This window comes from Cryptococcus depauperatus, chromosome 3, assembly GCF_001720195.1.
Source record: "Cryptococcus depauperatus CBS 7841 chromosome 3, complete sequence".
Taxonomy (NCBI): Eukaryota; Fungi; Basidiomycota; class Tremellomycetes; order Tremellales; family Cryptococcaceae; genus Cryptococcus; species Cryptococcus depauperatus.
The window spans coordinates 1204221-1220915 of NC_089470.1; the positions used below are offsets into that span (position 1 = coordinate 1204221).

The 16695-nt window shown below is 42.9% G+C and overlaps 2 protein-coding genes across 2 annotated transcripts; one reads left to right on the top strand and one right to left on the bottom strand.

The window, feature by feature from the left end:
• Positions 1-119: 119 nt before the first annotated feature.
• L203_102738 (uncharacterized protein) lies at positions 120-12854 on the top strand (the record flags this gene model as incomplete). Its single annotated transcript, XM_066212158.1, has 38 exons — positions 120-158; positions 206-502; positions 553-1171; positions 1217-1474; positions 1518-1663; positions 1713-1823; positions 1876-1968; positions 2030-2153; positions 2204-2325; positions 2373-2777; positions 2828-3452; positions 3503-3610; positions 3662-3739; positions 3797-6302; positions 6362-6544; positions 6595-6602; positions 6676-6722; positions 6778-6852; positions 6918-7019; positions 7068-7158; positions 7239-7293; positions 7345-7481; positions 7538-8158; positions 8208-10439; positions 10491-10551; positions 10604-10651; positions 10714-10728; positions 10777-10872; positions 10920-10974; positions 11031-11212; positions 11263-11312; positions 11356-11410; positions 11467-11647; positions 11691-11724; positions 12400-12407; positions 12467-12532; positions 12585-12685; positions 12731-12854. The coding sequence occupies 38 exons, from the start codon at positions 120-122 to the stop codon at positions 12852-12854; spliced, it is 10158 nt and encodes a 3385-aa protein (XP_066068255.1).
• A 598-nt stretch (positions 12855-13452) lies between these two features.
• On the bottom strand, positions 13453-15130 carry L203_102739 (pyridoxal kinase; the record flags this gene model as incomplete). Its single annotated transcript, XM_066212159.1, has 7 exons — positions 13453-13570; positions 13643-13659; positions 13762-14419; positions 14495-14606; positions 14663-14860; positions 14910-14993; positions 15046-15130. 7 exons carry the CDS (start codon positions 15128-15130, stop codon positions 13453-13455), a joined length of 1272 nt encoding a protein of 423 aa, XP_066068256.1.
• Positions 15131-16695: the final 1565 nt, after the last annotated feature.

Genomic DNA, 16695 nt, shown 5'->3' on the forward strand with positions numbered 1-16695 from the left:
TTGATGTCAATTTTCCCACGGTTGTATCTAATATCCCTCCACTATTCATATTCCTAAATTGTAACCTTTTATAATCCGGATTTTCTTCTTCTCTTATCTTCGTCTCTCGACCTTGTAACATGAAGGTCAAGAAATCCGCAAAAAAACAAACACCTCCTGTATGTTGTATAACTATTGTTTTTTGAGCTGAAACAAATTCATGTAGCCAACTGATGTAGCAACTTTCATCAAGCGTTTACTAGAAGCGTCTGACGATGACTTGGCCACCATCCTTGATGAGATTCAAATTTGGAGATACCCTAGAGGTGATCTGCATGCCTGGATATTAGTACTTGATCGGTTTGATAACCTTCTCGCCGATATACTTCAAAGCTACGATCTCACTAAACTACAAGCCAACGACTTCACACCCAAAACCAAGAAATTATTACTTCAAATTTTGAGATTTCAAAGGTTACTTTTGGAGAATTGCACAAACAGGAAGTTGTTTAACTCTTATGATGTAGGTACGCTGATGTCTCTTTGCCACCACTGATGATTGGTCGCCAACAGAGACTTTCTGACCTTCTTCTCACAAACGATCTCGAAGTCCTTCAAGCGTGCATTTTTGTTCTTCTTCGACCTTCTCAGCAATATGCTATTTCCACGCCTATCGAGTCCCCTTACAAGCAGGTAATTCTCCATCGGCTTACTGTTCTCAGTCGGGGATGGGAGAGCCTCGTTCATGTTGGTCTTGATTTGTCCACTTTGGCCTCAAACGAGGAAATCACCATTCCTGAACAATTGAAGCACGTACAGATATATTTCTATCCCACCAAGTCAATTCCTGAAATCTCACCAGAAAAATCGCCAGTCAAGATGTCGGGCACAGGCGTGTTGGAGACACCAACTAGACAGCGTCCCACAGCATATGGGAAAAGTAGTACTCCATCAGTGAAACAAAACACTCATACACACTCACAGCAGGGTCCATCCGTGTTAAATCTTGGAGACGTATCCGCCTTTAAAGATAATTTCATTGACCACCTAACAGCACTTGCAGAGAAGAATCATGTACCTTTGGATGAACAATTCGTGTCGTTAAACCGACTGCGTCTGGTACTCATGACTGAAAAACGTCAAACAAGACGACAGCTTTTGACTATTCGTTTATTGGCACTTACAACATATGGCAAGTCACTTGATTCATGTATCTTCAATCTAACTAATGCTACAGTATACATCTCGTCGGAAGACGCTGCCCAATCAGACCTCTTTCTATACGAGCCTGAGCTAGTATCTGAGCTCGCTGATTTGCTACGTGCCAGCGATGATGTTGGCGACGAAGTGACTCTAGGCGCTCTGTTGGCTCTATGTGCTTGCGCTCATCATACCGCAAAAATGGCGGAGGTGATGACCTCGGTTAGCGCTAATGTTAATCACGGCATTATGATAACATTTTTCCGAAAAATGATCAAACGTTTAATCGAAGGAGGTATGTGGAACGGTTGACGAGCACGACTGATAAAACGTAGAAGCTGTACCTTTTGAACTGATAGACTCTGCTATGGCGCTCATTGCGTTTATCGCGACCTCACCATCGCACAGCAACATGCTGATGGGCGCAGGTATATTGCGTTTGCTTTTAGATATGTTACATACTACAGGAGATCGACGGGAAGTTGTAAGTCAAGGGTCAATTCTTTGTTCCTTCTGCTGATGTATTCATTCAGTGTATACCTCGTGCAACTGGTCTTATAGATTCTATCATATTTTCTAATCCCCAAGGTTTGTCAAACTTCAGCAGTATGGATGGTGTGAACAAACTGGTGCAAAGGGTAAAAGTGAGACCATTTATTAGTCTCTTTAATTTGACACATCAATAATCATTCCTAGGTTGAGCTTAATATTCGCTTGAATTCAAATGACCCTCCTGTCTCAGAAATTTTATCAGATGGTAGGTACATATGGATCGTGTCCTTGCTGAACGTCAGATACCATTGTTACTTATGTCAACAATCCTCTGAGAAGTGTGATACGTTCGCTTCAGCGCCTTATGCAAGCTTCTGGCGGTACAGAAGGACTTCGAAACCTTGTAGACACAGATTTGCCAAAATCTCTTGGGACCATCTTTCAAAATCCATCCAAATTTGGACCTCGAGTCTATGCATTAGGTGAGTGGAATGGGCAATTTATGACATTGCTTGTTTGATCATATATGCAGCCATAAATACCATGGCAACCTTCGTTCATAATGAGCCAACATCACTATCCATTTTACAAGAGATGCGTCTTCCTCAAACTCTCTATGCGCAGTTAGAGCAGGGTATACCATCTTCCAGCGAAGTCGGTCAAGTTTCATATCTCTGAAAACTTCGCTAACAAACATCTAGGTTCATACCGCCATTTCCAATGCCATTGGGGCTGTCTGTCTCAACCAAGCTGGTCTTGATTTCACTATTGCCCACCCAAATGTAATAATGAACCTTGTCGACACAGTTTTGACACCCTATCATGATCATAATTCTAGCGAGCGAGATAGCGCCAGACAATCAGGACTGTCTCTAGACGAATTAGCACGGCATCATCCTTCTTTACGGCCAGTCATATTAGAAGCTGTTCGAAAGTTATTACAACAAGCAATTGATATGGGATTACAATTTGAACCCTCAGAAGAAGAAAGGTTGGATTACATTATAGAGGAAATGTCTTGTCAGCTCGTTCCTTGCTTGGAGACTCAACCCGTTAAGGTATCGCCTTCCAACAAATGTCTTTCCGCTTTCACGAGGGTTTTTAAGGTATTTAACCAGATATCTAGACGCAAGCTATATACTGATTTGATTGATAGCTGTTAGGTAGTCTTTTGCGCAATCCGATTGTGATCAAGGAGTTTGTGAATATGGGTGGAATTGACCTTCTGCTTGCCATGACAGACTCGCCTTGTTGGCCTATTCGATTTGGCACCACAGAAGCTGCTGCATCGCTCGCACACCTCATGAAACATTCTATTGAATTTTGTCACGTGCAGCTCATCGAGAAAGTGGTGCAATCTATTAGGAATTCTATGATTCAGTGTTCTGATCTGTGGCAAGACAACAATGCTCTTAAAAGATGGAATATGATCCGTGATGGTTCTGCTGACAAGGATCTTCAGCAACAGTTCCGAAATCTTCATGGAATAGCAGTCCGTCTCACTTTTCTCGGAGATGCTCTGTTTGCCCTTTCATTCGCCAACGCTCGTACCATCACTTCGGCCATAAAAGCATTCAATTTATCCGAAGACCTCTCATTCATTCAAGATCTTGGCAAGATGCATAGAATATGTTTCCGCTTTCATGTGGCGAATAAACCATCTAAACAAAGTTTGGGAGACATCAGTCAAAATCCATCAAAAATGTCAGAACAGATGAAAGAATATGGCGCCAGGTATCTTGCTACAAGATCGCATGCCATTCTGACAAAGACTTTCAAATGTGGGTTTATCATGCCAAAGATAGCGAGATGTAGCTTATGATGGATCCAGGTCTCTCACGACTCATGTTCTCAAAACGAAATCGCGATCAATCTCATCAAGAGCAAGTAACAGTATTATCAAAATGCATTGCAGCAATACTCACTGATCATCTACAAGGCAAGTGTTCCACACGAATACCTCTTAGTATTGGATTAATACAAACTGCAGAATGTCGCGAACTATCTGACCAACATTGCACGTTGGATGCTTTCGCTCTTGGAACAATGATGTCTGTTTTATTTGATGGTATGTATATTGTGAAATTTTTGAAATTCAGTTCTGTCAGCTTATGCTCATTTGCAGGAAAAGGAATCAACGGGCATTTGAACACAGGTCTCCTCCTTGCTTTCAAAGAGCATGGTGGTATTGAGGCTTGTCTGGCCTTATCACAGCGCCTTGTTTCTAAGATGGATGAGGTCACAGCCATCGCAGCCGACGAACGAAATGACAAGCAAGAAGACGACTACCAAACAGCTATTGCAGCTTTGGAGTCAATGCTTTTCGTGCTTAGTGCCTTCGTTACTCCTAAGGCTCTATTAGAAAGTCCGGAAACGCAAGCGCTGGAAATGCCTCAACCTGGAAATTCCAAAACGTTATTTGATTCAAAGGCGCTACTCAGGAGACTTCGTCTTTCATTTTTTCCCATTGCTCGTCAAATCTGGCAAGCATCTTGGCTTTTACAATGTCCTTTGCATGTCGTCAAAACTGCCATACATTGCTATTCCACTCTAATGCAAGGAAAAGATGAAGAAAACCTTCGCGTTGATTCTGAAATCAATTCTCAAACTTTGCAGCCTATCATGCGGCCTGCTGTCGTGACTGCAGAGCCTTCTCTAGTCAATCAACTTGTGGACATGGGATTCCCTCAACAAGATGCGGAACAGGCACTAGTACGCACTCGCAACAATGTTTCAGCCGCAGCCGATTTACTACTCGTCATGCCTCATGACTTTGGAGAAGATGTTATCCGTAATACCACATCTGAAGAGAGAGAAGCTACAAGCATAACAGGAGCAGTTAGAGAAGAGCCCTCCCCAAGAGAAGAGCCCTCTCCAACTGCTGACAGAGTGGATGTGATCGAAACAGAAATCAATATCGAGGATCCTGAGGATTCTGTTAGAAAGAGCTTGCAGGCTTTACGCGACGAATATCACAAAGATATGGCGCCACGCGCGTTGGTTATTGTTGATCATGCTGAAGATTTAGCAATCAATATTCTTCCATGTCTACCTACAGGTCCTGAGGGCGCGACCTTTATGATAGATCGAGTTCTTGATGTCTGCCAAATCTACCAAGATCATAATGAGCAGGTAGTTTCTGCTCGTCTTCGTCTCGCATCAGTTGTTCTTCGCGCTAGTGAAGCTCCCTTTCTGGACGGGCGGTTGTTGGAAAGTTTATCTGTAGTGTTCATGTCTTTACCCCTTGAAAAAGTTCCTAGGCCTAGATGGTTGTCGGCGTTGATGTTGCTTGGCGAAACTGTTTTTGGATCATATATGGTAGTCACCAAGGTAAAACTGGGAGATAATGACGACAAGCCGGTAGTTTCGACATCTACTACGCTTAACACTGCAAGATCACGTCTTTCTGACTTGTGTATGAGGCTGATCTCATCGAATGATGTCTCTCGCGAAGAACTTGTTGCTTCACTTCGCCTTCTGGTTTTGCTCTCGCGTACTACACAACTACTAAACTCACCCGCAAGTATCGTCATTAACTGCTTGACACCATTCAAGAAGATTTCTGATAAAGTATCGGGATGCCACGCTCTTCTTATCATGATTCTCCGCCATCTTTTGGATGATGAAATTACATTGATAGACATCATGCGTGGCGAAATCAGCAATTGGCTGTCTTCCGGCCGAGGCAAAGTCGTTGATATTCAGCACTTTATCCGGCAACTTCGTCAAGCGGCGCTGCGAGAGCCGGCATGTTTTGTGCGCGCTGTGGAGAAAGAATGCACTCTTGTCGACCCGACGCCACCTCAATCTGTTTACCACATACGAGCTAGATCTGAGGTTGAGGGATTCATTAGTAATGACTGCAACGAGAAGAGACCTTCATCTATTACTGCACCGTGTGAGGCTATTCTGGAGGTACTGTTGTCGGATGTTTCCAAAGCCCTGCAGATTGCACTGGATGAGTCATCCGAAGATGACCACTCTGTTTCTGTAGAAAACAAAGACGCACATGCCTATTCATCGTTGCTCATGTGCATGTTGACGGAACTTTTGGGCTCTTATCTATCTGCTAAAAAAGTTTTTTTGAACCACTTGAAACAAAATGTCTATTCTGGCATACTTAAGCCAAGAGGTGGCATTGCAGCGCTCCTTAACGAGTTAGTATGTCCTGTTTTGTTGCACCCTGATGTAACGTCCCCTATTGGCGTCAACAACAACACTCTTTCATCAAGAAGATTCATTATCTCATCCCGGGCCACTGCCATGATCGTTGCATTGTGTTCCGATTTGGCCTCCAGTCCGGGAAACAAGGAAGTACCAGAAGAGATTGTTTTTATCAGAAAAACAGTCCTTGACGCCATCGCCAAGGCTATACGAGACACCAGTATTATAACAGATAACAACGCGCGTTATGGCCGTTTATGGTCTCTTGGAGAGCTTGTATATCGACTATTGATGGCACGACCATTCACGCCATCAAGACAAGTCAGCAATTCTGGGCTTCATATGGCTAAGACCATGTTGGAAAAAAATTTTGTTGGCCTTTTGACTAATGCTTTAGGAGATGTGGATCTCAACTTTCCGGACATACGAAATGTCTTGGTCAATCTGCTTCGAGCTCTAGAACATTTGTGAGTATATAATTGAGCTGAACATAATTTATCTAGTCACTTTTAATCATCTTTTGCAGGTCTAAATTATCAGTTAAATGGGGCAAAAACAAAGACCGAAATGAAGAAGATGATCAAAGGCATGCGTCTGATGGAGATCAGAATACTACAAGCCAATCTGAGACAGAGTCAGAATCTGATGTTGACATGTTAGAGGACGAACAGGCAGCTCCTGATTTGTATAGGAATTCAGCACTAGGAATGTGAGTAAATTGATTCAACACTATGTGTGTACTTGCCGACTAGGTTGAAGGATTGGTGGTGAGTTGGCAGATGATGAAGAAGACGAGATGGACGAGGAAGATGAGGAAGACGAGATGGTACGTCCAAAAAGCGATTTACGTGACTAATTTTGCGAAGGATATGGGCGATGATCTAACTGTTAGTGTCCAATTTACACAATGATGGGTTAACGTTAATACAATATGATTTTTAGGGCGATGAAGACGGAACACTCACTCAGACCTCTGAAGATGAGTCTATGACCTCAGTACTAGGTCATGATGATTGGGTGAATAATTCATTATTTGACTTTTTTAGTCCACAATTTTTTATTATTAAACTAACATTGAGAAGGTGGACGAACTCAACGAGGAAGAAGACGTTCTTGAAAGTGATGCAGATATTGAACCTGAAGTTGTGTTGGGATCAGCAGATGAGGGTGGCGAAATTTGGGAGGCGAGTGTGGATAACTATTTCTTCAATATAGCTGACACCGGGTTTTAGGACGAGTCCAATGCTAATGTTTCATACGGGACGGAAGAGGAAGAAGAGGAAGGTAGCGTGGATGAGGAAGAGATGGAAATAGCTGCTGAAGGTCTGTGCTCAATTGCTCAATCGTCGAGACTTTGGCTCTGCAAGTTTGAATATGTACTGATGAGAGCAAAAACCGTGTAGAAATGTTAGAAGGAGACTTTGAAACACTGATGGATGAATTTGATGCGGCCGAAGAGTATGTGTGTTTTCAATTATAATCCGCTGAAGATCTCACAAATAATCGCAGTTACGACGAGGCCTATCTCATGGAACCAGTTTCTGAACCGACTACCTTCGAGGCCATCGGTGCATGGGGATGGGGTCAAACAAATGGAGCTGGAAACCGTTTTCAAACCTCCATTGAAAACAGTAGATTACGCTCAGGTATGACATATACTGGAAGGATGCTATTGGAGTTGGATCACTGATGTTTTTGTTAGCAGATGAAGCACTGATAAGGCCACAGATGACCAGCACAAGCCGAGTGCTGGCCTCCCATCCGCTTTTGGCTGGTTCCTTCACATCAGCTTTGTCAATCCGAAACCTTCCTCGTGCCCCCGGTGGAAATATCAACGATCTACTTTCAGCAATTGAAAACATGGGAGGATCTGATGCCATTCATGTTTTGGAGAGCCTTGTCGCCAACCGTAACCTACTAAACGCCGACGCTACGCATATTGCCTTCACTCGTGACCATAACGGATTGGTCAATGTCTCCATCAATGGAAGTATGTTTCCTCTCGAGCCCCATTCTCGCCAAACAACGCCATCCCTGAGTGCCTCCTCCGATTTTGCACCAATGTCTACCTTACAGAGGTGGTCAGAAGAATTTTCAATGCTTCCGTCGTCTCGTAATGAAGCAATCACTCGCCTTGTTATCCATATAATAAACAAGCTCATGCCTGAAGCTCAACGTCGCATAAAAGAGGAGAGGCAGACATTCACAGCAAACAGAAGTCCTCAGCAAATTGCAATAAACATGCAAGAAACCTCTCAGGGTGATGAAGGTCAAAACCCTCAAATTGTCGTTGAACGGGATGACGAAGATGTAGAGATGAGAGGTTTGTTCATTGTTAATTTTGTCTTTTCAACATTAATTTGTGGTTGTAGAAGCTCCCTTCTCAAATCCTAGTGTCTCCGAGACCGAAGAGATAGAGGCGACTGGCTCCGAGGTCATGCCTGGTAACTCAGGTTCACGGACCTTGATTGCCATACACGGGCGCGAAGTCGACATCACCGACGCTGGTATTGACCTCGAGTTCTTGGAAGCTCTTCCAGATGACATGCGCGCTGATGTTGTGGAGCAGCATCTGCGAGAGCAGGGGAGGCATCGACAATCTGCCTCAACTAACGTCCCAGAGACGTCTACACAACTCAATCCTGAGTTCCTCAATGCACTTCCTCCCGAGATACGGGCGGAGGTCATTATGCAAGAGGCAATGGAGAACGCCCGTCGTCAATCGCAATCGCTTGCTAGCTCAAATCAGGTTTCCAACGAAATGTCTCAGTCAATCACTACTAGGAATGACGATAACGACCTTAACGATACGTCCGCAGATAACCCTCCGGAAGCCGCCTCAGGGAGAGCTCACCAAACCTTTGTTGCCAAATCAAGTACACATCACCATCGAGAAGCGATCCAGCTCTTGGAAAAGTCAGGTATTGCAATCTTGGTGCGGTTACTGTTCTTGCCACATGCTCTCAGGAAGTCGTACCTGTTCAGAGTTTTGGTTAATTTGTGCGAAAACACAACAACTCGCAATGATCTTCTGGATCTTTTGATATCTGTAGTACATGATGGCTCCGGCGACTTGCCAGCGGTTGATAAGAGCTTTCAGCAAATGTCACTCCGTGGATCTTCCACAACATCCACGCCTAAGGCTACACCAAAAGGTAAATTGGCAGAATCATCTTCTGCAATAGTACTTTCTGGTCTATTCAGTCACCTGCAAAACGAACACATCCCGACTTTCATTGCCCAGCGCTCATTCGAGGCTTTGGCATATATTGTTAATTCTAACACAAGTGCTGCAATTTATTTCCTGGTTGAACATGAGCAATCGGCAGGTTTGCGCAAACATTCTTCAAAGAAAGGAAAAGCAAAAGACAAGGCCTTGCTTCAAACAAAATTTCCCATAGTAATTCTTCTGGGACTGTTAGACAGACCGTTGCTTGCCAAGACGCCTGGTATGATGGAGACCGTCACAGCACTCCTCTTGACTATTACCAAACCTTTGGCCGAACACAAATTGACAAAGAATGAATCACAAAAATCGGACCAAGTGACTATGGAGGAACGTTCCATAGATCCTCAACAAGATACCTCCGATATCCCTAATTTTGCAACAAACACTATGATTAGGAAACTGATGCCTGTTATTCCTTCCACCGTGCTTCGCCTCATCGTCAACTGTCTGACATCTGGTGAGTGCACTAGTCGCACTTTCAGTCAGACATTGGGCACAATGCAAAATCTATCTTGTCTTCCTGAGGCAAAGAACATAATACTGCAGGAGTTGAGTGTACGATGTAAGGATCTTGGAACATTGGTTCATGATCAGCTTGCAGGACTGGTTCCTGCTCTATCTAGCTCAATGGAAGAGGTTGGATCACTGACTTTAGAAAAATTCTCACCTCCAACTTCTTCCCAAGCTCAATTGTTGCGCCTGCTGAAGACTATTGATTATCTCCATCTCAACAAAGTTGATCCCGATCCTCCGGCGGAAACGATGACGAGGGAGGAAGAAACTGTTGCGCGAATTTTGGAGTCTTTCAATTTTGAAGCCTTATGGAATCAACTTAGTCAGTGTTTGACAGTAGTTGAAGAGAAAGGGACAACAGAGCAAATCGCCACTGTTCTATTACCCCTAGTGGAGGCACTAATGGTGGTATCCAAATACCGAAGCTCCTTGCTTGTTGATGCACGCTCACCTCATGAACGCCCAGCTTCCGATACTTCTGACTTTTTTGTGACTTTTACAACAACACATCGCAAAGTACTCAACACTATCGTTCGCAACAACCCCTCTTTGCTCAGTGGGTCTTTTTCGTTGCTTATTCGAAATCCTCGAGTACTCGAATTCGACAATAAACGGACTTGGTTCTTCCAAAAACTAAAACGAAAAAAACCAACGGAAATACCGGCAGGGACCCTTCACCTCAACATCCGTCGTCAATATGTCTTTGAAGACTCTTTCCTTGCTCTGCAGCGGTGGAATGGGGAAGAGCTTAAATATGGAAAGCTCAGCGTCAAATTTCGCCACGAAGACGGGGTTGATGCTGGCGGAGTCACACGAGAATGGTATAGCGTACTTGCTCAACAAATTTTTGACCCAAATTTCGGTAAATCATCTTACTAAATTCAATTAGACTAATCTGATTCATTGATATTAGCTCTGTTTGAACCTTGTGCAGCCGATAAACAGACCTACCAGCCAAACAAAACTTCTTGGATGTAAGTCGATACTCATGATAATCAAACATGCACTGAGAAATTGTTTTACTAGTAACGATGTACATTTGTCATATTTCAAATTTGTTGGTCGAGTCATTGGGTATGTTTATACAAACTGTGTAGTTTTTTTTGCTAAACTCAAGCCTTTCTCAACCAAAATAGAAAAGCAGTCTACGAGTAAGCAAAGCATACGTATTGATAACTATCATTCTGATCCAATCTCAGTGGGCGTCTTTTAGATGCATACTTCAACCGTGCATTTTACAAACAAATACTTGGAAGGACTGTAGACATGCGGGACTTGGAAAGCATTGACCCCGAGTAAGTGATACGCTTCTGAATGCGGTGTGGACTAATATACGGAACAGGTATCATAAGTCATTACAGTGGATGTTGGACAATGACATAACAGGGGTTATAGACGTAAGCGTAGTCGAAACTAATATCCATGGGATCTTATTGATATTTAATGGACGTAGCAAGAATTCACTATTGAAGATGATCAATTCGGAGAAAAGAAGACAGTTGAACTGAAGGAAGGAGGCGATAAAATTGCAGTCACTGAAGAGAATAAGGAAGAATATGTGAGGCTGGTGGTTTCATATAGGTTGGACCATTCAATTCGAGATCAAATCAAGGCTTTTTTGGAGGGTTTTTACGAGTGAGTTTACTCCGTTTTCAACAGCGCTTCATCCTAAGCTTCGTCCGCAGCATAATCCCTCGCGAACTTGTTCAAATCTTCGAGCCGGATCAATTGGAGCGTGAGTCAATCTGCGAGAAACTATTTGAAGCTAAATATGAAAGTTTTGATATCCGGTATAACTACCATTGATGTGGATGAGCTGAAAAACGCCACACAGTAAGTGTTTGGAGGCGTCTTTAGGCCACCAGGAACGATGTCTAATACTTTTATAGATTAAGTGGATGGAAATCGTCTGATCCAGAAGTTTCATGGTTCTGGCGTGCTTTGCGAAGCTTTTCTCAAGAAGAGCGATCTCGCTTCTTGATGTTTGTGACGTCTTCGTCGCGAGTACCTCTTGGAGGTTTCAAACAGTTACAGGGCAGTTCGGGTACCCAGCCTTTCCAGATTCAAAAAGCAAGTTAAACAAAATGCATTGAATTCTACTGACATGACATAGTTGTATGGAAAGGATAATGGACTACCACAGGCAAGTACATGTTTCAACTTACTGCTCCTACCTACCTATGTTTCATACGAACAATTACGGGAGAGACTTCAATTCGCTATCACTGAGACTGGAGGCTTTGGAAAGGCCTAGAAAAGTTGAAGCCAGAAGAAAATAAATCAAGTCTATTGATTCTTTTTTTAGTGTACTGCTTGCCACCAGAACCAATAGGCAAAATATGCATTTGTTTATAGGAGTTCATTTACATGGTTTTGTAAGAATTTTGATAAAACCCACAAAATCATGTCTGAAATTTATTAAATGTCAGGCTGGAGGTGTCGAGCTGGAAGGATTGAAATATGTCATGACCTTGCACTCGCTGTCCTACTTTGACGTATTGTTCAGCGCAGGGTCGCAATATAGGCCAGCTTTGCCTTTTGTCTTATTGCTCTATTCAGGTTTAACCTTATATTCAACCATTGTTCGGTAAATAGATATATAGGAAACGTTCATAGATTGTGAGATCCTCAAAGAGGATCTATAATTACATGTTACACTCATAGGTCATACTATTTTATTCTTATTCATCGCTACCAAGCACATCTAAGTCCAACATCATCGTCGATTATAACACGAGTTCTACCTTCACCTCTCACCGCCGTCCTCTGCATCGGGTTTCAAGGCTTTCGGGAGCAGGATCGTAACATCCTCGGCTATGCAGAAATTATTGTATGCGTTCCTAAGGTCTATTTTGTGAATATGTTTGCAGACTTGAGCTTGTCGATCAGGTCGGTGTCAGGAATAGGGTTAATCTTGGGCTTGGCCAGGAAGTCCTTGGGACGAGTGACTTATCTGTGAGTATCTATCTCAAATAGATGAAGACAGCTATTAAGATTCATTCTCTAGGGAGCTGTCAATCACAAAACCCTTCCTTATATGTCTGAGGCTTCTACAGCCTTCAGTCAAGTTCCAGTTCAACCAGCTATACCATTTCCTCTGTATACACAGTATGCTGTCTTCTACTATCTTTTCCTTGTCCATAATCCTGACAGGTACTTGGTCAAATACCATCGGCTTTCAACAAAGCACCTATCTATCTTTGAATCCAGGATAGCCTTTATCTCCTACTTTTCTTCTCCTTCTACTTCTATTGGTGGTGACGGACGCTGGTGCTGATTAGCAATTGTTTTTTGTGTCAGAATGTATAATCATGTACCAGCCACTTAGAGTGCTAAAGTACAAACCAATGATCAGTACATAATTATACATTCTGACATTTTGTAGGTAAGATTTGAGAGGACGGACGTGGAAAATGCCATGGATTTTGATTGTAGTAGAAAGATTGAGTGAGTAGGCGTGGAAGGATATTTTCTTTTTGATTTTGTATAGTCCCAAGAAATGATGGTCCAAATTAGTGAGCCTAGTAGGTTTATGTTTTTGGTAGAGAACTAGACTTGGTCTCCGATTTTGTATTCAGGAGTAGGAAGGTGATTCTTATTGAATTGAACAGTTGAGGATTTTTGGGAGTTAGTGATTTCCTGCCAGAGGAAACGATGGAGTTGTATGATGTTTTGTCGAACGATCTTGGCCGAGGCAGGAGCGTCGAAGCTGCAGACATAGAGGGTGTAAGTGCATAGCACTATATAGCCCTGATATCGAGGAATATATAATACCTGCTACTACATACATCGCAGACGCAACTGCCCAAACGCAGTGAGATATCCTGGTGTTTACCGTATCATACATCTCAATCACAAATCCATTGCTCGTGCAATCAACTCTTGATCGTGATTTGTCTTTGATCAAACACTTCATCTTTGCCTTTTTGGATTCCTTCCTTGGTATATACACTTGGTACTTTTGAGTAATGTATGTAGCACAGAGACGTCTGACTAAAGACAGGGGCGAGTACACATACATTCGGTCAACGACGCTGCAATATTTTGCAAAAGATTAAAACGCACTGGATTTTAATGTTTTTCTAGGAAAAGTGTGCATTCATACACCCTTATGCATTGCTCTGATCTCTTAGAATGTGTCGCCAGTCCAGTCTTTTACCTGGCCAGCTTTCTCCTCCTTCTACTATCAATTCGCGCTGTTGCACGACCTCTAGCTCTCTCAATCTCATCCTTTTAGCTTTTCTTTTAGGATCTTTCGGATTCGAGGGCTCGATAGAATCAAGCTCAACGTCAGACGGGATGACTGAATCAGGAGACAGACGATTGGACGAGCCATGCAAAGGACTTTGTGTTGCAGCCCTTAATACATTTGCTTGTGCCAAAGAATGAATATGAGTTTGAAGAAGAATCTGTTGCACCGTCAACAAGGCTTTGGACACGGCGAAAGTTAATGATGAATTTCCAGATGTCGATGGATGTTGATTGAAATGTGCTAGCACCATCGCTGAAAACAGATCGCCAACACCGGAAAAATATCCGCGTACTGTTGGAAGAGCGAACGCCCATGTTTCCATTTCTCCTTCATTCCAACTGCTAGCAAAGCACACAAGAACCTCGTTCTCAGATGAGCATGCCCCAACAGCGTCATACCATGGGGGTAGAGGATCAGGAAGAAGTCTTGTATAGGAAGGGGGCGGGCCTGGCAGCGACAAGGGCTCAACGATAGATGTTGGCAAAGGGATTGAGGAAAAGGCAATATGTGGCAGACAGTGGGCTGTATGCAGCTGTCGGAGAGCTTGTTGCAAAGACTCAAGAGAAGTAACGTTAATACCAGAGAGAAGTCTAAGGCAAATTGTCAGTTGAACCAATAGTCTTGCTCGGAAAACTCCAAGTCAAAAAGTAAAAATGAGAACTTACTCTACCTCGAATTGATTAGGTGTGATGATAGTCGCCAGACTCAACATATCCTTGTAAACCGGAACAGTATCGTCTGACACATATAGGCCTGTCCCTATATCTCCCATCACAGCTACGCACCCATCGGTAAGGTTGATTAACTTAATTAGATAATTCAAGTAGACATACGGTCAAGTAGATAAACCAGCTTTTCATTATCCTCCTTCATTCGCTGTATACCCTGTGCAACAACTTTGAGAGCCTCAGCGCTCGGCACATATCCTGTCAACACCTTTGAATGTGTAAGGAGGCCATTGGTAGTAAGACCGTTGAAGATAGCCAATATCTGCTCAGGACTTGTCTTGTATCCATCAGTAAAACCATAGCCTGAACCTCATTAGCACCAAGCCAAAATCCAAGACTGTGCTGAGCTGACCTGTATGATTTGAGAATTGGACGGTGTTTATGACGTCTACATCGTATCCCAGCATCTGAAGAGGAAAGGTCGCTGCCTTGTTACCTGATGGAATCGTTAGTAGACAAATGTTGGTCAGACAGTAGGCATAGCTCACCGACGTAACCAGAGACGACGTGAGACTGGATAGAAAGTATCCGTCCCGGATCCTCTCTACCAGTTGCTTCTTGCGGAGTTAACATGGTTAGTTGTGAATAGCTTTTGAATCACAAGAATAGATTGAATAACAAAAGTTCCTATTTCTCATTCCTTGGTACCATTTGCGAGTCTTTGAAGCGGACATGGCCGCCTTTAGCTATCTTGATGATAGGATGGTGTTGCCACGATCGGCATTATGTGGAATTAGGATGTTGCTATGTGGGGTTCTATATAGAAATATCATCAGTATACTTATCCATTTTCATGGAAAAGAACGATTTCTCAAAGATTTGATAGTATTAAGAATTGATAATGAATGATGGATAGGCGCGTGGGAAGGATGTATAGGCATGCGAATAATTAGCACGCCTAATTTAATGACACGTAATCTAGCCCCTTGGAAAGCCTTATCCCGTTCTTCATCTTTCCTAATGTAATCTATATAACGGGATCAAATCTTTAATACGAAGATAGTGTTGTACCATGAGTAATGATGTTATTCATTGTGATACAAGTTAATGCTAAATGGTTTGCCATCTCTAAAGAACGATCCTCAAGCTCATCGCGTGCCTCCCTTTCCTGCGAGTGAACGATTTTGTGTATACGATGGAACAGTGGTGAGTGAGGAATGCATATTATGGTGTACAAAGAGGGGTTTTGTCATGCTACCGGTTATACGCTATTCATTACTGCTTATCTGCCACTTAAGGCTCATTCTCTGACAGTAGTGCTGTCGTCACGAGATTCAATGCATACTGTATATATGTTGTGTATACATGGTCGTAACACAAGGATTGCTTGCTGTGCTCTATTGTTTATTGTTCGTAGCCCATGTTCAATAGACATATATACAGCGATGATAGGCTGTAGATCCGCTTCGAGGATCAAACATCGGATGTTACATCCTTAGGCCTCTCTTGCTTGCGAAAAACATTCATTATCATCAGACTCTCACACGGATATCACCACTACTTACAGTTCCGCCTGTAAGCCCATCAAATCGTCTACCTGTACTGAATCTCCAAGGCGGGCTTCTCTGTGAGACTCGGGAATGTGAGGGGCTTGGGATTTTCGGAAAGCTCAGAAGGCAACACAGATACATAATAACACTATGTATATGCTGTATTTTCTTTTAGGCAGCAAAAGACAGAGTAGGACTGTGGCTCGAGTACGTATTTTGGGTCTTGACATTTGCTTCTATCTGGTTTGCTGGGCTGAAGTGACAGTCTTGGGGGGCTTGAGCACTGGAGATTAAACTTTGGTTATGCATGTTGATTGATCGTTTGGTCTTGGGGGGCTTGAAATGTAATATCGGTGGGATATATATATAAAAGTTAGAGAGTGTGTGTAAGCAGTCTATGCAGCCGAGAGAAAGAGAGGATCGTGAACGGACTGTTGTAGGAAGCTCATGGGCTCCAAAACGACATCAAGGGTCCGTCATTATATTGTACAGTGAAAACCAGCTTCAAATGCAGCAGTCTTGGGAGACTTTGGTAAAGTAATGGTGTTGGTAATTGTATATATATGTAGTGGTTTTTCTCAAAGCATATGCATCCAAATTTTGATATCTTAGGAACAATTGTTAAGGTAAAGAAAACACAGGTATGAC